The sequence below is a fragment of the Leptosomus discolor genome, chromosome 11, assembly GCF_034619465.1.
Source record: "Leptosomus discolor isolate bLepDis1 chromosome 11, bLepDis1.hap2, whole genome shotgun sequence".
In the NCBI taxonomy this organism is placed as follows: domain Eukaryota; kingdom Metazoa; phylum Chordata; class Aves; order Leptosomiformes; family Leptosomidae; genus Leptosomus; species Leptosomus discolor.
The window spans coordinates 457,435-484,706 of NC_141401.1; the positions used below are offsets into that span (position 1 = coordinate 457,435).

The 27,272-nt window shown below is 68.5% G+C and overlaps 5 protein-coding genes across 8 annotated transcripts; 1 reads left to right on the top strand and 4 right to left on the bottom strand.

Moving 5' to 3' along the window:
- Nucleotides 1-489: 489 nt before the first annotated feature.
- VPS33B (VPS33B late endosome and lysosome associated) lies at nt 490-7,746 on the bottom strand. 3 transcript variants are annotated; one of them, XM_086471886.1, is made up of 23 exons: nt 7,651-7,746; nt 7,359-7,439; nt 7,137-7,195; nt 6,868-6,917; nt 6,444-6,511; nt 6,167-6,212; nt 5,736-5,830; nt 5,214-5,318; nt 4,669-4,765; nt 4,390-4,467; nt 4,041-4,114; nt 3,584-3,670; nt 3,419-3,509; nt 3,130-3,204; nt 2,725-2,789; nt 2,578-2,632; nt 2,454-2,500; nt 2,097-2,229; nt 1,754-1,827; nt 1,216-1,317; nt 973-1,048; nt 784-900; nt 490-569 (listed from the first exon to the last, which is right to left on the bottom strand). In XM_086471886.1, the coding sequence occupies exons 1-23, from the start codon at nt 7,744-7,746 to the stop codon at nt 490-492; spliced, it is 1,851 nt and encodes a 616-aa protein (XP_086328012.1). The 3 variants fall into 3 exon arrangements, with proteins under 3 accessions (XP_086328012.1, XP_086328011.1, XP_086328013.1); XM_086471885.1 differs by having other exon boundaries at nt 7,137-7,198; XM_086471887.1 differs by lacking the exon at nt 7,359-7,439 and having other exon boundaries at nt 7,137-7,198.
- Nucleotides 7,747-7,877: 131 nt separating this feature from the next.
- HDDC3 (HD domain containing 3) lies at nt 7,878-9,459 on the bottom strand. Its single transcript, XM_086471771.1, has 4 exons — nt 9,333-9,459; nt 8,732-8,787; nt 8,398-8,638; nt 7,878-8,077 (listed from the first exon to the last, which is right to left on the bottom strand). Exons 1-4 carry the CDS (start codon nt 9,442-9,444, stop codon nt 7,878-7,880), a joined length of 609 nt encoding a protein of 202 aa, XP_086327897.1. The 5' UTR covers nt 9,445-9,459.
- Nucleotides 9,460-9,493: 34 nt separating this feature from the next.
- On the bottom strand, nt 9,494-19,633 carry LOC104345451 (tubulin polyglutamylase TTLL13). The gene is made up of 15 exons (XM_086471772.1): nt 19,613-19,633; nt 18,944-19,074; nt 17,728-17,884; nt 17,455-17,598; nt 16,286-16,371; nt 15,936-16,161; nt 15,241-15,425; nt 14,179-14,367; nt 13,557-13,734; nt 13,054-13,245; nt 11,327-11,690; nt 10,473-10,655; nt 10,032-10,203; nt 9,856-9,966; nt 9,494-9,776 (listed from the first exon to the last, which is right to left on the bottom strand). Exons 1-15 carry the CDS (start codon nt 19,631-19,633, stop codon nt 9,494-9,496), a joined length of 2,622 nt encoding a protein of 873 aa, XP_086327898.1.
- A 2,098-nt stretch (nt 19,634-21,731) lies between these two features.
- GDPGP1 (GDP-D-glucose phosphorylase 1) lies at nt 21,732-22,838 on the bottom strand. The gene has a single exon (XM_086471774.1). The coding sequence runs from the start codon at nt 22,836-22,838 to the stop codon at nt 21,732-21,734; it is 1,107 nt and encodes a 368-aa protein (XP_086327900.1).
- Nucleotides 22,112-26,607, top strand: CIB1 (calcium and integrin binding 1). Of its 2 annotated transcripts, XM_086471604.1 has the most exons (8): nt 22,112-22,121; nt 23,175-23,230; nt 23,424-23,458; nt 24,357-24,459; nt 24,825-24,978; nt 25,257-25,375; nt 25,458-25,546; nt 25,758-26,607. In XM_086471604.1, the coding sequence occupies exons 2-8, from the start codon at nt 23,180-23,182 to the stop codon at nt 25,777-25,779; spliced, it is 573 nt and encodes a 190-aa protein (XP_086327730.1). In that variant the 5' UTR covers nt 22,112-22,121; nt 23,175-23,179; the 3' UTR covers nt 25,780-26,607. The 2 variants fall into 2 exon arrangements, with proteins under 2 accessions (XP_086327730.1, XP_086327729.1); XM_086471603.1 differs by lacking the exon at nt 22,112-22,121 and having other exon boundaries at nt 23,174-23,230.
- Nucleotides 26,608-27,272: the final 665 nt, after the last annotated feature.

Consider the following 27,272-nt stretch of genomic DNA (forward strand, 5'->3'; position numbering starts at 1 on the left):
TCAAACTCCCCTCCCGGGCGCGCTCATTGGCTGCGCTGCGGCCCCGCCCACAACCGTCGCTCGCGCCCCGCCCTCTCCCTCAGACTTCTCGACCTACTCGTCGCTGCCAGTCCCGCCCCAAGCCGGCCGCCAGCCAATGGCAGCGAAAAACCTTCGGGGCTTCTAACCAATCACAAGCGAGACCGGCGCCGCTGTGGCACAGGTAACGGCACTCCTGGGCGCGCGCTCCGCATTTGACAGCAACCACGTGACCTCGCGCGGGAGGTGCCCCCCCCACACACACCCTGGGCGGTGCCTCAGCGCCACTGCGCATGCGCTACGCCGCCGCCACCGTCCCGGTCCCGCATCGCCCCCGGCCCGGAGCGCAGCCGCCCCCGGGGGGTCCCCGGCCCCCAACACAGCCGGAGCCGGAGCCGTGCCAGGAGAGACGTTTATTGGCAGTAGAGCGCGGCGGAACGGCCCCCGCCCCCGGCCAGGCCCAGCCCGGCCTCACGCCTTGGCCTCGATCATGGCCTCCATCATGCGGGCGCTGTTGGTGATGGCCGTGGTCAGGAAGATGAACTTGCAGCCTGCGGGAGAGGCCCCGCCAGTGCCCCGCCGGCCCCGGCCGTTCCCGGGCAGGTCCCCAGCCGAGGGCAGGGCCGTTCCCTGGGAGCGCCTGCGGGTCTCGCCCCTCGCTGCCCCTCGGGCCGTAGCCACCGCTGACACCCAGCACGGCCCCTGCTCACCAGCCGTGACCGCGGCAGTCCCTGCCCCCCTGGCAGGCAGCACCCCGGCTCCTACCTCTCTCCTTCCCCAGAAACCGAAGAGCAGCGATTTCAGAGAAGGTGCAGCCCCCCAGGAAGACGGCGAGGATGACGCGCTGGGACTCCCAGGCGGGGTTGTCCTCCACGGTGCTGTCTGGACGGGGCAGAGCGCTGTCAGACCCACCAGCCCCAGGCCCCCCTGCACCCAGCCCCATGCTGGCACTACCTGAGTCAGAAAACTCGTTGCCATTGAGCAGCCGCACTACCTCCTCCAGGCCCAGCCAGCCCCGGCGCTCCAGCACCTGAGGGACAGGGGAAGGCTTCAGGCTCAGCCCAGAGGGAGGCATCGGCCAGCACACGAGCTCTACCAGCCCCTGCCCTGGGTGGAGAGACACCCACCAGCCCCCCCAGAAGAAGGCCGGGGCTCGGGGGGCCGCGCACAGTGCTCCCCTGCAGCAGGAGGGCTCACCTGCTCGATGATCTTGCAGCTCAGGGGGACGTAGGCCCCGCTGAACACATAAGCCATGTCCCGAGGCATTTTCAGGTCGTACTCTCCGTCCACCCGGGGGATCTGCAGAGGTGGGCGATGCTCTGGGTACGGGACCAGCCTGATCGGGGCTTCACCCACCCCCTCAAAGGCGCAGGCGGGGCAGGCGGGACGGCCGCTCGGAGCAAGCCTCTGCCCCCCTGCACCCAAACACGCAGCCCGGGCAGGCTGTGCATTGGAGTGCCAGGGATGGGAATGTCACCCCTCCACCGCCCCAGGACCCCTCCACCAGAGGCCACAGAGCTGCCCCCCAGTGCCAGGCAGCTGCGAGGCCCCCCCGTGTGGGCACAGCCAGAGCACCCGTCCCTCCACCGCACCCGTGTGGCCCAGATTCAGGGTGGACCGGGAAGCCCACAGGGACCCCCTGTCTAGGGGAGAAGCCCCTTGGCTGCCTGGAGTGGTGACAGCAGCTCCAGCCCCGTGGGCAGGGCGGCAGGCCAGGAGCCCCACAAGGACGTACCAACCCCAGCTTCTTGCTTATGGCTCGAAAATTGCTCTTCCTGGCCAAAGAATTGAACGCATCCGTGATCTTTCCTGGGGAAGGAGATGAGGAGGAACAGCTCAGAGCCCCCGGGCTGCGCAGGGGGACGCGCGGAGCTGCCGGCTCGAGAAGAGACGTGGTGGCGGTGCCTGCCAGCCCTGCCACCCCGCGGGCAGGGCTCGCCCACCGCCCTGTTGGCAGCACCAGCACCCTTGGGGACGTGCTCCGTGCCTGCAGCGCCCCCGTTTCCCTCGTGCTTCTCTGCCCCCGGGCTCCCCTAGCCGTGGCTCCCGGGGTACGCGGGGCGGAGGGCGGCTCTCACCGGCGGCGCGGTCCGTCACCAGCTTGCTGACTCTGCTCTCCACGGCGGTCAGGGTGTCTCCAGCCGACTGCTCCGTCAGCAGCCCGACGCGCTTGAGGTTGTGGAAGGTCAGCAAGTGCTCGGGCCCATAGCTCTGGGGAAGGGGCAGCCGGGTCAGCGCAGAGCCCCAGCTGCGGGCACGGGCGCCACCCCCGCGGGGAGGCTGCGGAGAGCAGCCCGGCAGGCGAAGGGCAGGGGCACGCAGAGCCCAGGGCTCGGCCCCAGCACCCCTGGGGGCAGCTGTGGCCAGCAGCGGGCGGGGAGGGGAAGCCCGGTCCGACATAACGCTTGCTCTGCCAGGAGCCCCTGGGCACTGACCTGCAGGTACTGGGTTTTCAGGGAGCGGTAGTCTTTGGGGACGAGACCTGCGGGGAGCAGCAGGGTGAGCTCTGCGCCAAGGCTGGAGAGCCCCGGGGCTGCCCATCCCCGCCAGACCCCTCACCGTTCTCCGTGAGGGAGAGGAGGCACATCAGGCGCAGGCTCTCGATGGGGGACACCTGCGGGGGGGCAGGGGGTGAGGCGCTTGCAGCCCCCGCAGCGGGCCAGGGCGCCCGGAGCAGCCCGCCCCTCGGGCTCGGCGCGGTCTCACCTGCCGGTCGATGTGCTCCTCGATGAAGCTGGTGCTCTCGCGGATGTCGAAGCCCTCGAGCAGAGCTGCGGTGGGGGAAGAGGCGGCGTCATTTCGCCCACCCCCAGGGCTCTCTCCCACCATGTCACCGAGCTGGAGCCTGGGCTCGGCCTCCCCCCGCTGACCCCCGGGGAACGAGGGGCAGGCTTGCGATCCCGGGCCTCCCACCCCGCCGCGCACCAGCCCCCCGGGGATGCAGCTTGTCCCTCTGTAGGGCCCCAAGGACCCCCCCCCCCCCCAATACACACGGTCTGGAAGGACTGTGGTCACGCAGGGGGCACCCAGGTGGGAGGCCGCCCCGGCCTGGGGCAAGTGGGTTCAAGTGGAGGGTGGGGGAGCGAGGCTTGGGACGGGGGCAGCACTCACAATGCTCAGCCTTGATCATCTCCTGGAAGTCCTGCTTGGTTTTCTTCTTCATGATGGACTCGCAGGCGCCGATATCTGCGCGGCCAGGAGAGACGGCGGCTCTGGGGGTGCAACGGGCTCTGCGCACCGCTCGTCCCCCCAGCCTCGCTACGGACACCGGCGCACACCAACAGGCTCCGCCACCCTGCCCACCGCCCAGATCATCTGCCCCTCCTGGGCACCACCAGGGCCCTGCAGCCCCCGCGGCCGAGGGCCTCCCCCTCCCCGCCACCCCAGCCCCGGCCCCTACGCAGGCTCAGCAGGCGATGCTCTTGCTTGAGGCCCTTCAGCTCCTGGGAGACGAAGGTCTTCATCTGCTTGATGTCCATGCCGCGGCGCCGCTGCGGAAGAGAGAGCCTCCAGGGAGGGGGCCCGGCTGCGGAGGGGTGGCCCCGCACCCTGGGGCGACACTCACGTCGTACTGCGCCTGCAGGTTGCGCGACTTCTGGCTCAGGAACCCGAACACGCTGGAGAAGTGCTCGTTCCGGATCTGGCTGAAGACCTGCCCGGGGAGCACCGCAGCGGTCGGCGCCGGGCACGCACCCCGCGCTCCCCTGCGCCAGCCCAGCCACAGCCCCCGGCGCCGAGGCTGGCCAGCAGCCCCAATGGCAGCGAGACGAGCTGGTGTCCCCGCCGGGGTGGGCAGCGCCCCAAAACACCCGCTGGCCAGCACGACACTCCCCTGCCCGCAGGGACTGTGCTGCCTACAGGAGCCCTGTGCCTGCAGACCACGCTTCTCCCGTCCCCGTGCCCTGACCCATCCCAACCTGCGCTCCTGGGCCCGGCAGTACCCCACCGCTCCCCACTCAGCCTCCCCCTGGTGCCACCGGGCACGGGGCAACCCGCTTCCCCCGAGGCAGGCGAGGACTCACTTTGTCCTGGGCATTGAGCAGGACCTTAATGCTCTTGTCAGAAGAGGTGACGTCTGGCCCAAAATCCACGCTCCCTGCGGAGGAGGAGGAAGAGCTGCTTCGCCCCAGAACAGCGACACCCCCGCACGCGCTGGCCCCGCCGTAAGGGCAGCAGGGGGAGGGGATGTGCCCGCCCAGCCGCTTGGCCAGACCGAGTCGTGGACGGTCCGCGGCAGCGTCCCCGCGGGGAACAGCCCCGGCCGCAGCGCGCAGGCCCTGCCTCCGACCGTGCTGGGCACGGACCCCGGGGCTTTCCCGCTAGATGGGTGCGGAGCCCCACACCGCCCCGTCCCCTCCCCCGATGACCTACCGCACTTGATGCGGAAGGTGTCGTCCACCAGCCCCTCGTACACCACCTGGGAGCACAGCGCCGTCACGTAGTCCGTGTCTGCAACGAAAGCCGGTGCCCGGGCTGCCCTCACGCTCCCCCCCTGCCCGGCCTCGACCCCCCGCACCTCCTGCTGCTGCCTGCAGCCAGCACGGCCTCTCCCTGCCCCGTTTGCCGGGAGATCCCTCTGCAGGCAAGCTGCCGGCCCCAACTGCTCCTCCTCAGCCAGCCCTCGCCCGCTGCCCCCTCGCTCCAGCCCACCTCTGTCCATGAGGAAGACGTTGCCAATCTCGGGCTTCCTGCCCTGGCCGTCGCCCTCGCTCTCCTCCTCCAGGTCCCGCCACAGCTCGTAGCTCATCTGTGACGGGCAGAGCGTGCCAGGGCCCGGGGGAGCAGCCCCAGACTCCCCCCCCGAGGGCTGCCGCCTGCCCCCACGCCAGCCCCTCGAGCCGCGGTGTGCCAGCCAGGGCTGGGGCCGAGGCGTCCCGCAGGGACAACCGCCTGCGGTGGCACGGGGCTCGCCGGCCGAGGGTGGGCACGAGCACTTCCCCCTCCAGGGCACGGGGTGCTCCGCGATGCCCCAACGAGCAGCAGAGGCTGCTGCAGCTCCCCCCCCCCAACCTCGGCACGTCCCGTGGCCGCAGGACCCCCGGCAAACCTGCCGAGCCCCCAGTGCCGCCTGGGACGAGGCAGCAGCGCGGTGCCCCTGCTACGGCGACACGATGCCACGGGGCTGGATGGTTTAGTTCCGTACCCCTTACGGGACCAGCGAGGCTGCCCGGCTGAGCCCGGCGGCGCGGCCATACCTTGGCACACCTGCCGATCCCGTAGGCCCTGCCGAAAGGCCCGTACAGGGAGTTCAGCAGCTGCAGGGCTCGGGCGACGGAGTTGATCCAGCGGTGATCCCCCTCCTGCAGGACAACAAGACCTCGGGGAGCGAGTCTGGGCGGGCTGGCTGGGAAACGGCTGCTGGAGACGGACCGGGGATGGGGATGGGGTGGGTCCCGGGCTTGGGCTTCCAGGAGGAGCGAGCCCAGGAACGTGCTGGGACGCCCCGAAGCTGCTCGGGAGGAAGCAGAGGAGAAGCCAGTGCAGGTGGAGGGGAGGCATCACGGCCCCTCAGAGCAGCCGCCCCCAGCAAAAGCCACCCCGGGACGGCAGACAAGGGCCTGCGGTGGGGGCTGAGGGACAGAGCGGGACGTCACGCCTCAGCCCTCGGAACAACACCCCCATGTCCCCAGCTGCCCCTGTGTCCCCAGTCCAGCAGGCGAGCGAGGGGACAGCTGCCACCCTGCCGGGCAGTGTCCCGGGAGCGCCGCCCCACTGACCAAGAAGTAGTCGCGGAAGAACTCGGGCAGCTCCATGCTGATGATGTCTTCGTCCAGGGGGAGCAGGTAGAAGGACCATTCATCACAGGTGACGTCTAAATTCAGGGCAGGGAAAGGCGACAGTTACCCAAGAACCACAGCAGCCCCACAGAGAGGGGTGTGGGGAGCAGAGACGGGGCCTTTCACAGGGGCTGGTGGCAGGAGCCCCTCTCCTCCCAGGAGACAGCGTAGAGGCGCCGATGCCGTGGTGGGCACCCAACTGCCGCAGGCAGCCAGGCTCGAGGGAACCGGCTGTTCCTCCCCACACTCCCCTCCCTGCCAGCACAGGGATCCCTCCCAGTACTGGGATTCAACTGGGATTCTGCAGCGCCAGAGCTACCGCGAGCCAGCCCTCGGGGAGGGGAAGGGGCAGGCACCACAGCCCCACTCACCACCAAACACTCCCTCTTCCTCCAGCATCATCTCGCAAGCATAAAACTGGAAGAGAAGGGGAGACCCTCAGGGCCCAGCCAGGCTCTGAGCGTGCACGGGAGAGCTGGCAATGGAGGGGACCCGCTCGTTCCCAGCCATCGCAACGTTTGGTTTTAATTAAACGTTTCTGGGTTAGAAACGATCTGCTTTTGGTGTCCACAGAAGGGGCGGAAGGCATGAAGGCCGGGCAAACACAGAGTGAGGGGGTACCTGTCAGCAGAGCGCGGTCAGACTGACCTTTTGGGGGCTGAAGATGATCTTGTACTTCCTGCTCCTCCCTGACATCTTGTCCGCTTTGATAATACCTGTGAACAGAACCGCAGGGACCCTGCAAAGGCTGCCCGCCCCCCCGAGCCCCCACAGCGCCTCCTGTCCCGGGAGGTCTGGGGTCCCCTGTCTCACAGGACCCGAAATACCTGAGGCAGAGAGAGCAATGCCGGGCGCGAGGCCCCTCTGCCGGGGCCGCGGCATCACCAAAAGCCCTTCCCCAGCCCAATCCACACCGGCAGCCCCGAGCCCGGCCCCAGCCCCACAGTGCAGGGGCTCCCCGCGCCACTCTGTGCCCACATGGCAGCGGCAGACGAGCCTCGGCGCGGGGCTGAGGTGTCGCCCACTGACATGGCGGGCAACAGGCAACCGCCCCTGGGCCGCTCGCACTCACCGGTGATGTACCTCATCGTCTGGATCCGCGGCCGGACGAGGAAGCAGAACCTGCGGGCACAGAGCGATGGAGGGGAGCAAGAGGCCCCCTGCGCCCAGCCCTGCCCGCCCCGTTCCCTCGGCAGCTCTGCCCTGGGACCCATCTGGTCCGGCGGAGCCAAACTCTGAGCTGGAAGAGCCGCCTGCCCCCCGCCTCTTGCCACCGGCTCCGCAGATCCCTCTGGCCCGGCCGGGCGGGCAGCCCCGGTGCCGCGGTGGTGGGGGACTCACTGGTCGCTGGACTTGGGGCCCGGCCGGCTCTCCATCTTGTACAGCTTGTCCACGTCGTGCTGCTGCAGGGAGAGGCAGGGGGTGGGCAGGCAGTGCGGGCAGGGGGCAGTGCGGGCAGCGGGCAGTGCGGGCAGCGGGCAGTGCGGGCAGGGGCAGTGCGGGCAGCGGGTAGTGCGGGCAGTGGGCAGTGCGGGCAGCTGCCCGCCCCGGCCCCCCCGGTACCTTCAGGATGGAGACGTTGGCGATGCGGTCCAGGGGGCTCATCAGGTCGGCCTCGATGAACAAGTCCTTCTTCCCGGGGAGCTGAGGGCAGGCGGGGCATGGGGCCGGCGCCCCACTGGCCGCCCGCCCCGGTCCGACCCCCTACCCGGGGCCCACCCTGATCCCGCCGCCTCCCCAGTCCCCGGCGCGGGATCCCTCCGGGGCCCCGTCCCGGGCCCGTCTCCGGCCGCCGTCCCCCCGGGCCGAGCCCGCCCCCCGTCCCCCGGGCGGTCCCCGCCGCCCCGGCCCGGACCTGCTCCAGCAGGTAGATGAGCTGGTCCCGCGCCAGCCGCTTCAGGATACCGAAGTCGGGCGGCTCGGGCACATCGCGGCGGCCGGCGAAGGCCATGGCGGGGCGGCGGGACCGGGGCGGCGCCCGGAACCCTCGAACGCGGCCACGGCCGCGCGGCGAAACCCTGCGGCGGAAGTGCCCGGCGCCATGGCAACGCGGGGAGGCGGGACTCTCGGCTCTGCGCACGTTTATTGGCCGCCGCGCCCCGCCCGCGGCTCCCCGTCCCCGGCGGCGGCCCCGGTCCCAGGCCCCGGCGGCCCCAGGGCCAGGCCGCGCTCCTCGAAGAGCCGCCGCAGCGCGGCCTCCATGGGGGGGCTCGTCCCGCGCAGACCGGCCACCACCTGCGCCGCCCACCGGAAGTACTCCTGCACGCGCTCCGACGACCACCCTGCGGGGACACGCGCGGCGTGCGTCACGTCCGGCCGCGGGGAGCGGCGGCAGGGGCCCGGGCCCGCTTGGAGTCGGTGCCGCCGGCGGGGCGGGCCGTGGCCGTGGCCGCACCGGGCAGCCCTGGGGTCGAGCCCCGCCCGGACCCGGCCGAGCGGCTCCGGGCACCCGCCGGGGTCCGGCTCCGAGCCCCGCCCGCAGCCGCCCCTCTGACACGGCGACCCCCGCCATCCCCCGCCGCCGGGCCAGCCTCGGCGCCACCGAGCGCTCGTCCGTCCCTCAGCGCCGGTCCCCGGTGCCGGTCCCCGGTGCGGGCTCTACCTTCCGGGGTGCAGCGGTTGAGGTCGCGCAGGTTGTAGAGCTTGTCGGCCAGCTTGACCAGCTTGGCGCGGGGGCTGCTGCCGGGCGCCCGCTCCACCTGCAGCCGCTTCCGCTCGGCCCGGGGCAGCGCCTTGTCGTCCGTCACCTCCTCCACCACCCGCCTCACCTCCGCCCCGAACCGCTCCTCCAGCTCCGGGAGGGTCGTGTCCGTGTCCTCCACCGTGTCGTGCAGGAGGGCAGCCTGGCACCAGGAGGGGACAGGCTGGGGGGTTCTGGGGGGTTGCGGGGGCCCAGGCGCCCGCCGCAGCGGGGAGCGGGCAGGGCAGGGCGGTACCTGCAGCACGACGATGTCGGTCACACCTGCCTCGTGGGCCAGGATCCTGGCGACGCCTGCAAGGCAGAGCAAAGGGGTGGGGAGGGGGAGCGGGGGGGGGGGAAGCAGGCAGGTCTGGGCCAGAGCAGTGGCTCCCAGGGGTGATGGGTGGGCGTCAGGCAGGGAGGGGTCCCCGAGGATCCACCCGGGGCAGGGGGGGAGCCCATGGGCACAGCCTGTGGGGTGAAAGCCTTGGGCTGGGGCAGGCAGGAGGAGGCTGGGGGCTGCCCCCAGGCCGGGCAGGTGGGGGGCGGTGGGGACAGGGGGCACTGAGCCGGGCAGGACCACAGCACGGGGGGAGCCCCCACGGCCAAACACAGGGTAGGGTCTCTCTTCTGGGGTTGGGGGGCAGCGCTGCGGGGGGCTCTGCCCCCAGTCGGCGGTAGGGACACGGGATGGGACAGGGGACCCGGCTGTCCCCGGGGGCTGGGGGGAGGTCCGAGGGCTCTCGGGGGCGGGCGGCGCCCCGGGGCAGGAGGGGTCCGGGGGGTCCCCGTGGGGCGGGACACGGGGGCCGCGGCTCCCCCAGGGCCGGGGTGCGGGGGCCGCCGGGACTCCGCACCGATGGGGTGGTTGATGAAGGGGGTGCCCTCGGGGTCCTTCCGCCGCTGCCCCTTGTGCTTCCTGGCCGCGAAATCCGCCGCCTCCAGCAGCGCCGCCGCCTCCGAGCCCATGGCCGCCGCGGCGGAAGCAGCGCAGCGGAGGCGGGTCCCGTTCAGCCGTTTATTGCGCGTCCGGTCCCGGCCCGCCCCAGCGCCGCGGCAGCCGGTACAGCAGCGTGCCGTCGGGGGCGCGCACCTCGCGACCCGCGTCCGCTCCCGGTGCCGCTCCCGGTGCCGCTCCCGGTGCGGCGGCGCTCCGCGCCTTCTCGTCCTGCCGCAGGCGGCGGCGCGGCGGGGGGCAGCCCCGGCTCCGCAGCACCCGCCGCACCACGTCGGGGCTGACACCGAAGCCCTGGGCCAGGCGCTCCAGCGGCCACTCCTTGGGCAGCTCCTGCCGCAGGAACCTGCGGGCACGGGCGCGGTCACCGGGGCACGGTCCCCGGGGCACGGCCCGCCCCTTCCCGGCCCGGCCCCGCCGCTCACCGCATCTGCTCCATCGCCTGCCAGGTCAGGGTACGCTCGGGGGCTCCGCGCCCCCCGCCCATCTCCCGCCGTAGCCGCTCCATCCGCGCCGCCGCCCGCCGCCGCCGCAACCTGCGGGGGAGAGACGTGAGCGCCCCGGTCCCCGGCCCCGGTCCCCGTCCCCGGTCGCCCCGCACCTCTTGGCCTCCTCCAGCGCCGGGTCCGGCGGCTCCGGGTCCCCCGGCCACGCCGCCACAGCCCGCCGCGGGGTCCCGGCGAGGAGCGCGGCCACCCGCAGCCCGCGCCGCAGCAGCGCCGCCATGGCCGGGGACCGGGGCCGGGAAGCGGGCGGGGCCGGCGGCGGGGCGGCTCCGCATCGCGGGGGGGGCCCGGCACAGCCGCCCCAGGGATCCCGATCCCGGGGACGAGGGAGCGGGAGAGCCCGCGGCGGGCGGGGAGCAGGGCAGTCCCCCGGTGCGGGGGCCGGCCCGCGGCCCGGCGGAGGTAAAGCGGCCCGGGGTGTGCGGCGGGACCCGTTTGGGGGCGCAGGCTCCAGTCCGGGGGTGCAGACAGCCGTCCCCGGCCAGCACCCACGGGGGGGGAAAGGCCGAGCGCGGGGGTCCCTTCCGCCCCGTTACCTGGGCTGTTCAGGCGGCGAGCGTGGGGGCCGCTGGCAGGGTGCGGGGCACGCGTGGGCTGCCCGTGGGCGGCGGCGGCGATGGGGATGGGGAGCTTCGGGAGCGCGGCGGGGCTGGAGGTGCCTGAGGCTGGGGATGGCGGGTGGCAGCTGCCCGCGCAGGAGGACAGCCGGCCGGCTTCACCTGGGGAGCGAAGCAGGCGTGGGGGGCAGGCGGACCCCGGCAGCTCTGCCCTCCGTGAGGGCGCTCGGCCCTGCGAGGCCCTGGCAGAGCCCCCTGGCCCTGCTCCTGCCTGCCTCTAAGGCTGCAAGAGGCCGACAGCGGGGGCGCTGGGCAGGGCTGGGTGAAAGGGTGGGTGGGGGGAGCGTGGGGGGAGCTCCGTGGGCAGGGCTGGCCGGAGTGGCCGTGGGCAGCAGGGAGCAGCATGGCGGAGCGAGGCCTGGGGTCACTAAGTGCCTCCTCCGTACTCCCCCCAGCTAACAGCTGTCCTGTCTGCTGTGCCTCTGACCCGACTCTCAAGTACTTCTGGGCTTCCTACGCTCCCCCATCCCAGCGCATCAACCCTTGGTCCTGGGAAACCACCCACGTTCTTCCTTGCCCCTGCAAATGGGATGCTACCGCCCTCGGGCAGAGACTTCCAGTGGTCACCAGGTACCAGAGAAGAGGGCAGCGTCCCCGCTGCAGGGTCTGAGCACCCCAGGGTCTCTGAGCCCCATCCAGCCCACCCGCTCCTCCCACCCTGGCAAGCCCAGGAGCATCCACAGTTCCCAAGCGCCTGCCCATGGCTCCAGCTCACTGCCCTGAGCCTCCACGATGGGGACACTCAGAGCCAAAGGAAGGTAGTGTGTACTCACAGCCTTCAGCCTTGTTTTCGGCATCGGGGAGCCACTGTCCTCTCGCCTGCAGCCCCTCGGTGCAGGGCTGGGTAACTGCTGCCGTTGGTGCTGCCTGGCCCCGCAGCCAGCCCGTCGCCTGCGCCCGCAGGCCCTGCCGCACCATGTGCCGCTCGTGGTAAAGGATGCCCTGGCCTCGAACGAAGAGGGTGCCTGCGGCAGCAGGATCCGAGCCCAGGCTGGCTGGCAGCGGGGCCTCGGCTCTGGGGTTGTGCACCAGCCGCCATCCCAAAGGCCGGACTGGGCCTCCCAGGAGCGAGAGGGGGGCGAGCGTCACTAAGTGGTGTCTGTCCTGGTCCCTGAGCGCGTCCCAGAGAAACTGCGGCTGCAAGGAGAGAAAGCGCCCGCGGCTTAGCTCCGGGGGCCTTGGGAGGGAAAGTCCTCTCTGGTCACCCACGGGTGCTCGCTGAAGTGTCACCCTGCACCTCCTCCCCAGGCACACCCCAGTCACCGTCCCCGCTTCAAACACCCCAGGGGTCATGGCAGCCGCCTGCAGCCGTGATGAGGCTCCGGTGCTCTGCCCAGCACAGCGGGCTGAGCTGGAGCAGGGTTTGCAGAAAGACATGCCAGAGCGGGCTGGGAAGACCCAGCGATGGAGGGTCTCACCCCCACATAATCCTTCACTGCTGAAAAAATTATCCAGATTTCAGGCAGAGTTTGGGTTTCAGGTTCCGTACTGCTTTGTCTGGTAGAGGAAAAGGCAGCTACCGTCAGTTCTTACAGATCAAATTCCACCTTAGACTTCTTTTGTTAAATTAAATGGACCATTTCCAATTATAAGGTACTAGAAGACTCCTAAGTCCTGAATAAATCCTGCAACTCTGGTACCTTGAGTTTGTCAGCATCCTTCTGAGCAGTGTCACCCTTCCAGCCAGGAGCGGGCAGCCTTGGAAGCAGACAGTGCCCCTGGAAAAGGCAATGGACCTTGCAAGGGTTTTCATGAATTGCAGGTCCAGAACTAGCCCTTCCCCAACACAGCAGGTGACAGCCACCGTCAGTGCTCCGGAGCAGCCCGTCACCTGATGGAGCGCACAGACGGCCGACCGCGGGCTTCCTCGTCCGGTTTTAGACCGGGAGCCGGGCAGCCAAGACTTGGTTTGAAACAACCCCGCAGATCTCCTTTAACTCGATGTCCAAACCCCGGTTCAGTCCTCTGTGAAGCCCAGCTTGCTCCGGGTGCGGCCCTCAGAGAGGCCGGTGACGAGGGTTTAGGCCACAGGGTGCTGTTGCAGAGCGAGGGCGGCTCTGAAGAGGGAGCCCCAGACCGAGGGCTGAGCCCGACAGGGGTTTAGGCTCATGCATGCACTCATCCCCTTCCCTGAATGCTGTCACGGAGGGGGCACGTTTAGGGCGAGGCGCTGGTCGCAGCGCAGAACTCACCTAAAGATTTTTTGGTTTGTTCAGACATCCCTACGCTCCCCTCGCATCCCTCTTTGCCGCGCTCCGAGCGCGCTGTGCTGCTGCCCACCCCGCCGGCCGGGGTGCTCAGCTCGGAGAACCACACGGCTGCCCGAAGCAGCAGCTCACCCCGCGGCCCCAGCTGGGGACAGCGGTGTTGGAAAGGCGAGGTCGTCCGACCCACGGACCCAGGCACTGCACTGGATCGCGTTTAACGGAGCCTCGCGACCCCCCGCAAAGGGCGTCTCCCGTGTCGGCCTGCGGGGTGGGCCCGAGCAGCCTTCGGTTACCTGGCTCCTGGGGACGGCGGGGCAGGATCCCTGGGTGTCGGCTGGTCTGTGGGTTGCGGGGAGCAGCCGCGAGAGCTGATCTATGATGCCCAGGCCTCGGATGAGGTTCTCACGCTGCCGAAGAGCATCGAGTCTTTTCTTCTCCTCGCGTTCCGCAATATCCTGGGGTTGCATGGAGTCGTACCGCATGCACTGTAGGGCAGAGAGACCCGAGTTACAGCAAAGGGGAAGCTGTAATAACGTGCAGGAGAGCCAAAGCCCCAGAGCCTCCAAGCCCTGAGGAGATCACGGACTGCGGGGTGGAGTGGGATGAAGATCCCTGTGGGAGCCCCAACAGGGGAGGGACAGCACGGGTGCAAGTACCTCCCTGCACAAGCTGTCAACTCTCTGGACATCGTGAGGGGAGTCCAACCTTGTAGTTCTGTCCCTCGGGGGACACCCACCCAGAGCCATGTTACTGCCTTTGAGAGCCCGCGGGACAAGCGCTGACCAGAGCGAGGTACCTTTCGGTCCCACGTCCTGGTCCTTCTACAGGTGAAGCGGGCTGCAGGGGCTGCGGTTTTATGATGGATCTGGGATTTGTCCCCTGCTGACTCTCCCTGCAGGTCTTCTTTCCTCTTCATCTTCCTGGTAAGAGCTTCCAACTTTTCTTTTTTCAGGCGAATTTCCTCCAGTTGCTGCCTGCCATAGGAACAGTGTCACTGATGCAGTAAGAGCTGTAACAGCGAAAGGCTGTCATGAAGCCTTCAATCCAGGGACATTTTACTGCAGTCAGAAGTTCTGTGGCGAATAGACTGTAATAAAGTGTGCCAAGAAATGGGCCAGGAGTGCTTTAAGAGATGCTGTAAGAAATGTCCTCGAATTAGGCTGTGCCTGCCAGGAGGGTGGAGGGCCCTTGTGACATGGCACCTCCGGAGGCCAAAAGCCAACGGAATATTGCATTTGCCTCTCAAGGGTACAAGCGAAAGGAAGTTGCTCTGCTGAGGTGACGTAGCACCTGGGGACTCCTTCCCTTCCAGCTCTCACCAGGTTACTCCCATCCCTGAAGCAGCAGAGTTGCTCCTGGGAAGGGGTCAGGAGCGAGCAGCCCCTGTGAGGAGGGGGCTTTCCGCAGGAGCGCCGTACCTGGCACACTCCTCTCGTGCTTTGGACGACACCGTCTCCTGGAAGAGGGAGCGGCTCTGCTTGAAAAACGGCTCGTACTTCTCCGTGCCACATGCCGGGTAGATGCGCCGGTAGCCGCCCAGGTGCGAGTTCTCGTACTCCTCCGCCCGAGACAGCCAGGCGGCCTGGGTGCTCTCCAGCTCCTCGCGCCTGCGCATCGGGAGGAAGCACAAGCAGGAGCTGCGAGAGGAGGCTCCGGTGCTGTCCCGGCCGAGGGACAAGGGCCTGGCTGGCACCTTCCCCCGTCCTTCCCCGTTGGGGAGCCTGTTTCACACGGGCGCGCTGCTTCCTCCTCCACCTGCGGAGTGCTGGGGAAGCGCTTCCAGACCTCCCTGCCGCCCAGCCCTGCCCCTCGGCCCTGTCACCCAGCTAACCCTGTCACGAGAGGAGTTCGGGCCGCGTGTGCCCACTCAGGGCTGTCGGGGAGCTTCCTCGCTAGCGGGGAGTTGGGAGCAGCCGAGGCAGCAGGGGCAGGCGGAGCACAGGGCTGACGTGCTCGGCATCTCCAGCCTGGTGCCGTCTCAGGTCTCCCCATTCAAATGGGAGCTGGAGGGAGCTCCTGCCTCGCCCTGCGTGGCTGGAAGAGCCCGGGCGCAGGCTGGCCTAGCGTGGCCTCACGAAAGGACGTGCAGACAGAGAAGGAGGGAACCCTCAGCCCTGGGAAAGGAGCCCTGCGCTGGAGAAGGGCCCCGGGTGCTCCTGGCCCCCGAAGCAGTGCCGCAGTCCTGCGAGCCCCACAGGGACGCCGGCACCGCCCGGCACAGAAGGACGTGACAGGTGGGCACAGCTCGACAGGGCTGACTCTGCACAGGGCCCGGAGCACCAGGGCCTCAGACCTCCCAGTGCCCAGAGACCGGCCCTGGCTCTTCCTCGCGGGGTGCGGATGGCTTGGGAGATCTCTTCGCAGAGGCTGTGTCGTGCCATGGCCTCTGGGAGCTTTAGTTGGGCGACAGCCAGCCTTGCTTTCATCCTGCTCCGTCTTTTCTCACTGGGGACCTGCAGGGCTGAGGGGAAGAGCGATACCTGGCTGCACGGAGAGCCTGGTGGGCCTGGAGGAGCCGCTCCTTTACCCGCTGCTTGTCTTCCTCCAGCACCTTCCTTTTGTCACAGGCATGCACGTTTATCAGGTTGATGGTGTCACAGAGAAGAGCATCCTTCACCTCATAGTCTAGGCGAGAGTCTGTGGTGAAGCTGGGAGAGTGGTTCACCTGCCAAAACAAGCAGCCCGTCTAACCTGGCAGCTCCCAGCTCGCTGGCCCCAGTCTGCCCCACCGCACGCTTCCCAGGGACGTTCTTCCCTGGAACAGCGACAGACAGCCGGAGGCTGCACACGGCAGCTAGCTCCGTCCTTCTGCAGCGTAACGCCCGCCGCACGGCAGCTCCTTCACATCCCACACCCTGCCGGACCACGGGCCAGGGGCGGCGGACGGGAATTTGGGGTCCAGTTACAGGTCAGGGAGTCCCACGGATCGGGAAACCCCCGAGGGGAGTTAGTGAGGGGGTACAGGGAAGGGGCTCCTGGATCCCGCTCAGCCTACAGCAGGTCGCTCGCTGCAGTCTTCACAGCCTGCTCAATTTCGCAAAGGAGGTGCCCCCTTTTAATGAGAGTTCTGTCCATCCCACCACCCCTGCCCTGGAGCCTCCCCCAGACGAACCAGCTCTCGGCTACCTGCTGCTTCCAGAGCTGCCCCAACACAGCAGGAGACGCCTTTTCTCACCTCCAGCAGCCACGGCTTCAACTTTCTGTCTGGCAAAATATCAAAGCCCAGGATCTCAAAGCAGGCACAGCCCGTCGTGTGGTTTGGAAAGCAGCTTTGGTAATTGTGCTTCACAACCGGTTGAATCGAAATAATCGTCTTTATAATAGTATCTTCAATATCTTCCCAGAGCTGTGCGGTGTTGTAGCCGTTATCCGCCATCCAGGCGTTCAGGGTGGACAGTTTCCTGTGTGGAGGACAGGAGGTGGTAAGAGCTCAGCTGTGGTACCGCGTTTGCCCCAAGAAAGATGGAAGTAACGCTTTCCTGCAGGCTGGGTGCGGGGCACCGCGGTGCCCGGACAGGACAATACCTCTTACTGCCCGTCCTGTCGTCCTGGACGAAGTTTTCGTTATGTTTGTTGATGGCATAGTTGGTCAGGTGCATGCAGACATCGTCCTGAGGGAGGAACCGCGAGACTTTCATTTACCCTTAACCACAGAGAGCGAATAGGAGCAGCCCCTCTGGCAGGGATCTGGGCACCGGCCTCGCCCGCTTCTGTCCCCCTCTGGGCGGTGACTTGCAGCAAGGAGTCAATCACGCTGGTGATCCCCTCTCCAGCCCAAGCCCGAGCTAACATTGCTCCTCCCTCTGTCCTCATCTCTGGGGAGAGCCCGGAGGCAGCTCCATGAATGGCCTCGCCAGCGAACAAGGGACTCCTCAGGACAGAAGCTGCAGCCAATTGCTGCAGATTCCTCCTCCTCCCTCGCTGGCCCGAAGCAGAGCTCTCCGAGGCACCACGTCTTGGCGGGGAGGGCACAGCAGACGCAGCTCTGGGCCACACGGGCAGACAGGCAGAGGCCGGGCTGTCTCCGGGCCGTCCGTGGCTGTAGCACGGCGATCCAGCACCACAGTCTGTCTGCTCTTGGGGTGGCAGAGGTGACAGACCCCTGCCTGGAGACAGGCATGGCCATACTCTGCCCCTGCCTTCCCGGCTCCCCTCCCTGGCTCTCCCAGGCTGACCCACTACCACCAGGTAACCCCCAGGTCCCTCTTTTCCACCTGAAGCACAGGCAGACAAGGAATGGTGCGGACTTGAGGATGCTCACAAAGGCAAGAAGCAGGAGGAGTGTGGCCCAGAGACACCGCAGGGTCTCCGTCCTTGCAGGGTTTCAACACCTGGCTGGGTGAAACCCCGGGAAATCAGATCTGAATTTATTGGTGACCCGCTTTTGAGCAGAAGGTTGGACTCAAGACCTTCCAAGGTTCCTTCCAAGCAAGACAACTCCATGATTCCGTGATGATGTCAGAAAACAGCCCGGGTGCGGGGCCTGGGAGTGGACCTACTTCAGACACTCCTGAAATACCTCCTGTGAGGAGGAGGAGGAGGTACAGAGGGAGGGGAGAACAGGCAAGAAGAAAGCTGAGTCCCATGAAACCTACCAGTCCCTGTCTTCTCAAGGTCTGGAATGCCCCTGGGACAAATTAGGGACTAACACCTACAGATACTCTGCGAGTTTTTTGGAAACGTCCTTTTTTTACCAGGTTGCTGCTGCTGGGATTGATGTAACTCCTGGTGGCAAACCGGGCCAGACCCTCATTGTAGACAAAAATCCTCAGCGGGTCACAGGATGTGAGGAGCACATAGATACGCAAGTCAAATTTAAAGCCATCGATAAGGAAAGGCTGTGAGAAAAAAGGCAGGAGCAAGCATGAGACAGAGAAACATTGCAAAGGACACGAGGAGGATGCGGGACGCTGGAAGAGCTGGGAGGTCGCGATCCTCCGCCTGTATTTTGAGGCTGTCCCCCTCACCTTAGAGATATACTGCTGACAGATCATGTGCTCTCCGTGTTTGATCTCCTCTGGATGATGTGTTATGAAGATCCCTCTCCCTTGGCAGCTGCTGTCTGGCTTGCAGATGAATGTTCTGTTCTTCCTCGCGCGCCTGTAGGCCTGGAAATCTCCATAGCTGTGCAAGGGAGGGGTGAGTGTTACCCCTGAACGCCCTCCTAGCTGCCGGGTGCTCAGCCCCGGCGCCGCAGGCCCGAGGGGCAGCGCACCTATTCCCCATCTGCCTCGGGTACGGGCTGGCCCTTGTGTGCCCCGACAGAGCTCTCCTGGTGCCACCTTCTCCTCGCGCACATCCCCACATCTCCACCTGTGCCGCGAGGTTCATGGCAAGCGCTCGCCCCCCTGCGTACAGGAGCCAGCCAGATTTTGGCTCTGCTGCCCCAGAGAGAGCAAGAGAAAATAAGCGAGCCCTGGCTGCAGAGGAGGAGGAGGAGGAGGTCACGAGTCTTTGCATCCCCTTCTGTGCCGGCTCCTCCGCAGGCGGGCAGGAGGCCACGGCCGGCGCGTTCCGAGCGGGTGCAGAGCTGGGAGCTGAGCTCCACCAGCAGCTCCTACGCCCCGATCAGCTGTTCCGCTGCAGACGGAGAAGCGCCGTCTCTCTAGAGGGCACCACGTTTGGGGAAAGAGAGAGGCAAACAGGACAAACCCCCGAAAACAGCCCCAGGAGCAGTCCCGGTCCAGGAAACGCAGCCTGGGAAGCGAGACAAGGGAACTGGGTGGGAGACTGAGAGGACACGTGGCTGTGGCCTTCCTGGACATGACACTCCGTCAGCGAAACGCTGAGAGCCGCTGTTCTCCGCGGGCAGGGCGAACAGAAGGACCAGGTGCTGCTGGTCCAGCAAAGCCGCTTTAGGACAGAGGTTAAGGAAACCCATTCCAGCCACGGGGAGCGCTCAGCTCCAGAGCAGCACAGCAGGTCCCTGTCACGGGCTGGGTCCCTCGCCCCGGATTTAGCCCCTCGGCATGCGGCCCCGCAGCGAGGCACGCATGGCAGAGGACGCCGTTCCACGGGCTCATCCCGTCTAAGGAGTTAACGATGTGTGAAACCAGAAAGGTGTCTCAGCACCCGCTTCAGTCCCGGGGAGGGTTACAAAGGCCCAGCCCAAGGGGTGAGCTCTCGGAGACGCTTCCTAGCCGCACACCCCCGATCTCAGCTGCATTAACGGGGATCACTCACTCGGCTGGCAGGCACCAAGTGCGGGGAAATATGTTGTACTCCTTGGGGAAGAGCCTGAGCATGCGGTTCAGGTTGTAAGCCAACAAGTCCTTGCGGCAGATCTCCAACATGCCTGGGAAATGGTTGATTTTCTGAAAGAGGTGCAGACAAAGAGAATCAGCAGAGGAACCGCAGGGATCCTCCTCGAGACTCGAGGAAAGCCTGCCTGCAGAGAGGCCAGCACGCAGAACAGGGAGCTGGGCCGGCGGTTGCCTTGAACGTCTGCTCAGGGACAAGATTAGGCTGCAACCGCTTTATCTGAACGTCACCAGTGTGATTTATCTGCTCGCTCCATCTCAGCCCTGAAGCTCTCTCTCCCCACAATATCACAGCTTCAGGAAGGCGCTTGTCATCCACAACCATCTATTTCATGGTGCATTAACGGGGCTGGCGGCTCTCCAGCTCACGCCACGAACTGCCGACGCGCTGCTGGTGGCACCGAACCAGCCCCACGGCAGCAGCAAAGGCTTGTGAACCTGTGCCCTGCGGAGCCAACGCAGAGCGAGGGGCAGGGCGGCTGCTTTGGGCACTTCTGTATCATTCTGTGACACGTTGTTCCACGACCTGCCCCTGCCTCGCCCCCCCTCTCCTGAGCTCGTCCTGCTGGGCAGCCCGTACGTGGGAATTTACCTGAAACCGCTTCATTTCCATGAGGCGCTCCAGAGAGACCGAGCCGTCCGTCCAGTACACTGTCCACTCTTCGTTTTCTCCTGCTTCCTTCAGCCCGCAGCGCCGCGCTGCCCGCCGCACTGTACCGAAGCCAGCCCACCGGCAGGGGCCGGGCAGAGGGTGAGCGCCAGGGGCTGTGAAACCCCCGAAGCACCCAGGGGCGCAGCACGGAACAAACCTCCCCGGGCTGCAGCTCCGCTCAGAGACACAAGGCACTGCCGGGACCCTTCGGGAGGCGGCAGGAACACGAGCTTTCCCCGGCTAAACCACCCCAGGCTCTGGCTGCAGGTGAACGGGGGGCTGTCAGCCCCCCAAGTCCCCACGCCTCGGGGCCCCAGAGCACCTCCCGAACTAGAGCAGGCCTGAACCCACCATGGGTTTGATGCCACGTGGGCAGATGCAAGTCAACTGAAGGTGAGAGCTTCACCTTCGGAACCGTTTGGCGGCAGGTCACGCTCGCTGTGGAGCAGAAGGTCACGGCTGGGGCAGGTTGTGCCAGTGCCCGTTCCGAATTTGGCTCTCAGGGTGCCGGGGAGGTGACGGAGGCCAGCACATGCTGGGAACCGTTGCGAAAGGTTCTGGGTCCTGTGAGCTGCGCTGCCACCCCACCTCCCCCTGCGGGTGCCCACCCACCCCCCGAGGCGAAGCACGTCCCCTGTCCCTCTGTGCAAAGCTGCTGCTCCCTGTGCCGCTGCCCAGGCCGTGACCTTCAGCCGCGCACACGCGGCTGCGCTGCAGGAACAGCCAGTACCAAACGGGCTGGGAACAGCCCCCCGGTGCTGTTCTGGAGGGTACGGCAAGGAGCAGGGCAGGAGAGGGGACCGGATCCCCGCAGCACGTCACCAGAGGCGGCCGGCAAAGGGAGAGGTCCGGGGTGCCGATCCTGCCTGTCCCCTCGCCGGCCTGATGTCCAACAGCCAGGAGCTCTCACGCCATTCCCCCGAGCACGGGTACCAGCCTGGCATCGTCACTGCTCCTCACTGACCCCTTCTCGCCGGTTTGGGCAGCCGTGTGGTGAGCGCAGCCGCACGGGGCGAGGGCTTGCGCTGATGCTGCACGTCTTGTGTCTCTCCAAACCAGAGGGCACCTCAGCCCCAAGTGTGGACGTGTCCTTAGAGCCGCTTAAACCCGTACATACATCAACCGAAAGGGACTGCGCAGAGGAAATTCGGAGCCAGCCCCCGTGCCCGGCTGCGCGGGCACCCAGACCTTGCCGTCGAGGGGCTGCCGCGAAGGGACACCCTGCAGCGCCCCGGACTCACCGCTCTCATACTTGCAGCCGGTCAGATTGATGGAGGGTGCGCTGGAAGGGAAAGAGAGGACAGAAGGGCCGCTCAGTGAGGGACCGGGGCCGTCCCGAGCGGGAGGGAGACAACAGCGCCACGGGGAGCTAACGGGAACCGGGGGGACGCAGCCGGCCGTGAGGTGACACGGCACGGGGGGCTCCCGTACACGGGGCTCCCCTCGGGCACACCAGGGGGGTTACTGGGACAATTTAAGTGTTTATTTCCTGATCCAGAAGGGCCCGGGGAAGCTCCCCGAGGCCGAGGGGCAGGGGACCCCGGCTGAGCGTTGCCCCTCGTTCCCACACCGGCCCGGTGGCTTTCGGTGGGAGGGGGGGGGAGGGGGGGGGCAGGGCCCGCGCTAACGACAGGCAGGCGGTCGGAGAGCTGCCGGGCACAACGGCCGGGCCCTGCCGGGGGCTGGGGGGGGGCTGCGGCCCACTCGGCCGCCTCCCGCCCTCCCACTGCACTCGCCTGCGCTTCTTCTGCCGCTCGGGGCCGCCGGGGGCCGCGGGCGCTCCGGGGACTCCGCCACTGCCGCCCACCTCCATGGCTGGCACCGTTCCTACGGCGGGCGCCGTTCCCATGGCGACGGGGCCGCGCCCAGAGGCCATCGAGACCCCGGCGCCGCCAGCCAGAGCGGCCCCCTCGGCGGTCACGTGGGCAGCAGCCGCGCACCCCCCCCCCCGCCGCCGCGCAGCGCCCCCTCGCGAGCGGCGCGGAGGCAGCCGCGGTGGTCCCGGTACCGGGAGCGACCCCGGTCCCGGCCCCAGCCCCAGCCCCGGCCCCGGCTCCGCTCATCCCGCCAGGAGCCGCGCCAGGTCCCCGCCGAGGCGCAGCAGCTCCGGCTCCGGCAGGAGGTGCTCGCGGAGGGCGCGCAGGGCCTGCTCCTCGGTGATGTCCCGGAAGACCGGCGCCGCCGGCAGCGGCAGGTACCCCGCCAGCTCGCAGAGCGCCACGTTAAAGGCCGCGCCCTCCTTGGCGCCGAAGCTGGGCCTGCGCGGCCACAGCAGCACCCGCAGCCCCCGCCCGGCGCCCCCGCCCGCCGCCGCCGCCCCCTCCGGCGGGTCGCCCCGCGTCGCGAAGACGTTGTAGGCCAGGCCGGCGTCCGTCAGGTGCTCCGCCGCCCGGCAGACGTCCCGGGCCAGCGGCTCCAGGTCGGCGGGACCGGCGGCGTAGAAGAGGAAGGCGGGGGCCGGGACGCCCCGGAGGAGGAGGCCGAGGCGGCGGCGCGGGGCGAGGGGCTGGGCGGGAGCCGCCTCCACCGGCAGCGGGCGGCCCAGGTAGAGGCCGTGGAGGTGGAGGTGGTTGACGGAGGCGCAGCCCCCCAGCCCGTTGAAGCCCACGCGGAAGCCCGGGTGGGCGCTGAGCAGGGCCGCCTCCAGCCCCCCCCGCAGCAGCGGGGCCGTGAGGGCTTGCGGCAGCGCCCGCCGCGGCTCCGGCAGCAGCAGGACGTGGCCCCGCTCCAGCGGGCTGGCGTTGATGGCCACCAGCAGCGGGTCGGGGGGCGCGGGGCCGGTGCCCGCCGGCCGGCGCAGGCGGAGCAGCAGCTCGGCGGGGCGGAGGCGGGTGAAGTTGAAGGCGGCGGGGTCGAAGGGCTGCCGGAGGCTGCGGACGGGCTGCGGCGGGCGGCGCTCGGTGCCGCGCTGGACGTTGAGCTGTGCCACCAGGCGCAGGGGCCCCGGCAGGAGGCGGGTGGGCAGCGGCCCCAGCCGGTACCGGAACAGGCCCCGCTCCATCCTGTCGTCCCAGCTCTCCAGCAGCGCCCGGTCGAAGCGGGACAGCGCCGAGCCTGGCTCGCCGCCCCAGCCGCCGCCCTGCAGGATGAAGTCCTCCTCCCCGTAGAGGAACTCCGCCACCGTCGGGTCGCACGAACCCTCGCCCGCCGCCACTGCCGCCGCCATGCTGCTCGCTAGGGGCCCGGCGCGGCGGGGACGGGCCGGCTCCCCGGCTCCGCCCCCCGGCACAGTCACCCCGCGGCTTCCCCGGCCCCGCTGCCCCCCGCCGACTTCACCACGCCCACTTCACCCCGCCCTCCCGGCACAGTCACCCCGCGGCTTCCCCGGCCCCGGTGCCGCCCGGTGCTCGCCGTGCACGCGCCTTGCGGCGCAGAGAGCGGGGCTACGCGGCGCGGGTGGGCGGAGCTGCGCGGGGCGGGTGGGCGTGTCAGCCCCGCCCCCGTGGCGGGGCGTTGCCATGGGGAGCCGGATGAGTGACGTGCGAGGCGGAAGCGGAGCGGCCCGCCATGGGGGGCTCGGCCAGCCTGCTGCCGCCGGAGGCGCTGGACGAGTACCAGGTGCGGGGGCACCGGCACCGGGACGGGACCGGGACGAGTCCCGGGGGGGCGGGCTCGGCCGGGGGGGGGCACGAGGGGAACGGCGGTGCCCCGGGGCGGAAGGTGCCCCGAGGCCCAGGGCACCCCGGAGCGGGGGTGCCCCAGGCCAGGCCCTGGCCCCGGTGCCCGGTGCTGACCCGCGCTCTCCCGGCAGGAGCTGACGTTCCTGAGCAAGCAGGAGATCCTGCTGTAAGTACGGGCCCCGCCGGGGTGGGGGCGCTGCTCCCCCCGGGGACCCCCACGAGGGGGTTCGCCTCTGCCGCGGGGGGCCCGGTCCTGCTGCGGGGCCCCCCCGCCGCCGAGCGGAGGACGGGGGGTGCCGAGCCCAGGACGGGCCTTTGCCAACCGGCTGGGCTTCGGGGGGCGAAGATCTGTGGGTGCTGCTGGCGAGAGGGGTGCGGGGAGCTGGATGCGGGGTGCAGCCTGCAGAGCGGGGTGCTGGGTGGGGTGTGCAGGGTGTGGGGGGTGCAGGGTGTGGGGTGCAGCCTGCAGAGCTGGGTGCTGGGTGGGGGGGTGTAGCCTGCAGAGTGGGGTGCTGGGTGGGGGGGGTGCTGGGTGGGGGGGGTGCAGGGTGTGGGGTGCAGTCTGCAGAGCTGGGTGCTGGCTATGGGGTGCAGCCTGCAGAGCTGGGTGCTGGGTGGGGGGGTGCAGCCTGCAGAGTGGGGTGCTGGGTGGGGGGGGTGCTGGGTGGGGGGGGGTGCAGCCTGCAGAGCGGGGTGCTGGGTGGGGGGGTGCAGGTTGTGGGGTGCAGCCTGCAGAGCTGGGTGCTGGGTGGGGGGGTGCAGGGTGCTGGCTGTGGGCCCAGCCCTGAGGTGTCTCTTTCCCCCTCTGAAGTCCCGGCTGTCTGGGGGGGGCAGGAACAGGGCCAGCTCCTCTCCCCCCGCTGCTGGCCGTTGGGGTCCCGGGAGCAGGCACTGAGGCGTTGCCTTTGCGGGACCACCCGGGCCGGCTCTGCGCGCCGCTGGCAGGGAGCTGTGGGAAACGGCTGCCCGCCTCTGTGCGGCACTGGGAAGAGCTGCCCGCGCCCAGGGGGCTGCCTCCCGCGCCCCTCGCACCACACAGCGTCTCTTGTTCTTGCCTCTTCAAGTGCCTACAAGAGGTTCAGTGAACTGCTGCCAAAGGAGGAGAGGGAGGACGCCTGCTCCGTACGGGTTCCCAAGGACCAGATCCTGACGTTGCCTGAGCTGCGGGTACGGTGCCTGGCCGGCAGCGGCACTCGCTGCTGCTCCCCGGGCCAGGGCGTGTTTGGGCAGGGCCCTGTTTACCTGCCGCGGTGCCGGCGCTCTGCCCTCGGCGTGCTGCTCCAACGGTCACTGGGAGAAGCCGTTCACTTGCCGCACGTCACCTGTGCCAACGACGAACGGCTTCCTTGTCCCTGCCGTGCCGCAGAGGATCCTGCGGATCCCTGCTGCGCGGGGCTGCCGGCCCGGGGAGGCACGGGACAGGGCAGAGTGGGGCACCTGCTCCTGCGTGGGGTGGGCACCAGCCTGTGGCTGCCGCGGGGGAGCCGGCCCGGCGCTGCCCAGCCCTGCCCTGAGCCGTTCCTGTGCCGCAGGCAAACCCCTTCCGGCACCGGATCTGCCATGTGTTCTCCACCTCCGATGACGGGGACGGCAGCATGTCCTTTGACGACTTCCTTGATATGCTGAGCGTCTTCAGCGACGCCGCCACCTTGCCCATCAAGTCTCACTACGCCTTCCGCATCTTCGGTGAGGCTGGGGGCGGGTGCCCTGTCCTGGGGTCCCCGCACCTGGGGCGGGCAGGGATGAATCCGTGTTCAGGAGGGCTGGCAGCGTCCTCAGAGCGCCCACGGGGAGGGCAGCTTTAGGAACTCCCCGTGGGAAGTGCTGATTTGGCACCGAGGGGTGCGGCATGGAGCCTGCCATGTCCTCCGGTCACCCAGGCCCTCTCCTCGCTGAGCGCGGCCGCTCGTGACTCTCTGGGGTCGTGGTGGCCCTGCCGAAACTGAACTGTCCTCTCCCCAAAGACTTTGATGCCGACGGGACGCTGGACAGAAAGGACCTGGAGAAACTGGTGAACTGTCTGACGGGGCAAGGCGAGGAGTCCCGGCTGAGCCACGAGGACATGGAGCAGCTCATCCAAAACGTGAGGACTGCCAGGTGGGGCACAGGCCGCTGCACGGCCCCGGCCACGCAGAGCTCACCGCTCACCTTTCCCTCCCCTCCAGATCCTGGAGGAGTCCGACATCGACAAGGATGGAACCATCAACCTCTCCGAGTTCCAGCACGTCGTCGCCCGCTCCCCGGACTTCGCCAGGTAGGGTAAGCTCCAGCGGCACAGCTGGTCTTGGGGGGCCTGTTTGGGGGGTCGCCCACCCTGATGGCGGTGCTGGCGTTGGGGCAGAGCTCTCGGTGGCAGCAAGACAAGGCCACGAGGCCTCCCATGACAGCAGAGGGAACCGCACCCTGTCGCAAACTGCTTGCGTGTGGCCGGCGCGGCGGTGCGCAACCTGTCGTGTCTCTTGCAGCTCCTTCAAGATCGTCCTGTGAGAGCCCTGCCCCTCTGCAGCAGAACTGCTCCGCCGGCTCTTGCAGCTCTTTGCGGTCCCAGACGCTTCCCCTTCCAGCCAGCGGAGCGGCAGGGGCCCCGCTCCTCACCAGTGCCACACGTGCCTTGGGCAGGACCCGCTCCTGCCCCCCTGTCCCCGGCAAGGTGGCAGGTCTCTGCCCTTGCCTGCAGCCGCTCTGCTCTCCCAGGGCCAGATTTTAACTCCTTACACTGCACCAAGCACAGCCCCTCTCTGCCCTCAGGACCGACTCGTGCCTTCCACTGGCAGGCAGGGAGCTGCCTCCACCTGCCAAGCCCCTGCCCGGCTCTCCCGTCTCATGGGGGCCTCCTCCTGCAACGTGGATCCATTTATCTGAGCAATAACCAAACTGGATCCATTTCTCTGCGCAATAACCCATTGTGGATCCGTTTCTCTGAGCAATAACCCAACGTGGATCCGTTTCTCTGAGCAATAACCCAACGTGGATCCGTTTCTCTGAGCAATGACCAAACTGGATCCGTTTCTCTGAGCCATGAGCCAACGTGGATCCGTTTCCCTGAGCAATGACCCAGTGGCGCTGTAGATGTGCCAGCCCAGCCCCAGCTCTCCCCCCACAGCTGCACAGGACACTTTCCCCCGCCGAGGCACAGCCCCACGGGCAGCCCAGGGATGCTCACTTGGGGCCTGCTCTCCTCCTCTTCCTCCTCCTCCCCCCCTTTCCCTCTGCCCCCTCCTCTGGCTGAGGCTCAGCAGCTGCTCTGCCTGCCCCGGCCTCTTCCTCCCTCTGCTCCTGCGAGGACACAAATAAAGGGCTCTGGTTTCCCCCTCTGCTCTGTGCCGCCTTTGTCTGGCTGCGGGGACGGCGGAGGGGGCTGCTCCGGCAGCGCGGTGGGACCAGTGCCACGAGGGTGCTGGGGACACGGCCTCCTGCCAGGCCCTCTGCCTGCGCGCCAGCCGCGGCTCCAGGGGACGGGTCCCACGTCCCCCTCGGTGACAGCCCTTTCCGTGGCCCACCTCCCGCTTCCAGCCCCGGGGATTGTTCCCAGCAGCACAAAGAGCTCGCCTCTCCGGCGAGAGGCGCCGAAGGAAATCCAGGGCAGGCGAGCAGCTACCTTCACTGCGGGCAGCACCGCAGCCCCTTGGGTCTGTCCCTCCACTGGGCTCTGCCCTGGCCCTCGGCCACCGCGGTCAACGGCTTCGCAGGAGCCCCCGGCCAGCCCGGCTGCCCCAGCAGCGGTCCCACCGCCCCAGCGAGCCTCCTCGCTCTGCCTGGCCACGGCACCGCACGCTGGGGCTGATGCGGTGCCCGTGCCCAGGCTCCGGCTCGCCCCGCAGGAGTGCCCACGCCGGGGCAGAGGGGCTGGCGGCTGTCTCGGGGCGCCGGTGTGGCCGTTTCTCACGTACCGGCTCCTCGTTCCCGGCGGTGCTGGCCCTTCCAGCTCGGTGCCTCGCGGCGCTGATGGGATCTGCCCGCTGCGGCCTGCGCCCCTGGGG

Coding starts and splice junctions, on each gene's coding strand:
- VPS33B (XM_086471885.1), bottom strand. CDS start 7,746: ATGGCCTTCGCCGGCCGCCGCGATGTGCCCGAGCCGCCCGACTTCGGT. Junction 4,468..4,668: donor CGTCTTCCTCATGGACAGAG/GTGGGCTGGAGC, acceptor CTTTCGTTGCAG/ACACGGACTACGTGACGGCG. Junction 2,501..2,577: donor CCTCTCCCTCACGGAGAACG/GTGAGGGGTCTG, acceptor TGCTCCCCGCAG/GTCTCGTCCCCAAAGACTAC.
- HDDC3 (XM_086471771.1), bottom strand. CDS start 9,444: ATGGGCTCGGAGGCGGCGGCGCTGCTGGAGGCGGCGGATTTCGCGGCC. Junction 8,788..9,332: donor CTTCATCAACCACCCCATCG/GTGCGGAGTCCC, acceptor TCTGCCTTGCAG/GCGTCGCCAGGATCCTGGCC. Junction 8,639..8,731: donor CCGACATCGTCGTGCTGCAG/GTACCGCCCTGC, acceptor TCCTGGTGCCAG/GCTGCCCTCCTGCACGACAC.
- LOC104345451 (XM_086471772.1), bottom strand. CDS start 19,633: ATGGAAATGAAGCGGTTTCAG. Junction 14,368..15,240: donor CAGGCTCTCCGTGCAGCCAG/GTATCGCTCTTC, acceptor CCCGATGCGCAG/GCGCGAGGAGCTGGAGAGCA. Junction 10,204..10,472: donor TCGCCGCCTGAACAGCCCAG/GTAACGGGGCGG, acceptor CGCGATGCGGAG/CCGCCCCGCCGCCGGCCCCG.
- GDPGP1 (XM_086471774.1), bottom strand. CDS start 22,838: ATGGCGGCGGCAGTGGCGGCGGGCGAGGGTTCGTGCGACCCGACGGTG.
- CIB1 (XM_086471604.1), top strand. CDS start 23,180: ATGGGGGGCTCGGCCAGCCTGCTGCCGCCGGAGGCGCTGGACGAGTAC. Junction 23,459..24,356: donor AGCAAGCAGGAGATCCTGCT/GTAAGTACGGGC, acceptor TGCCTCTTCAAG/TGCCTACAAGAGGTTCAGTG. Junction 25,376..25,457: donor TGGAGCAGCTCATCCAAAAC/GTGAGGACTGCC, acceptor CCTCCCCTCCAG/ATCCTGGAGGAGTCCGACAT.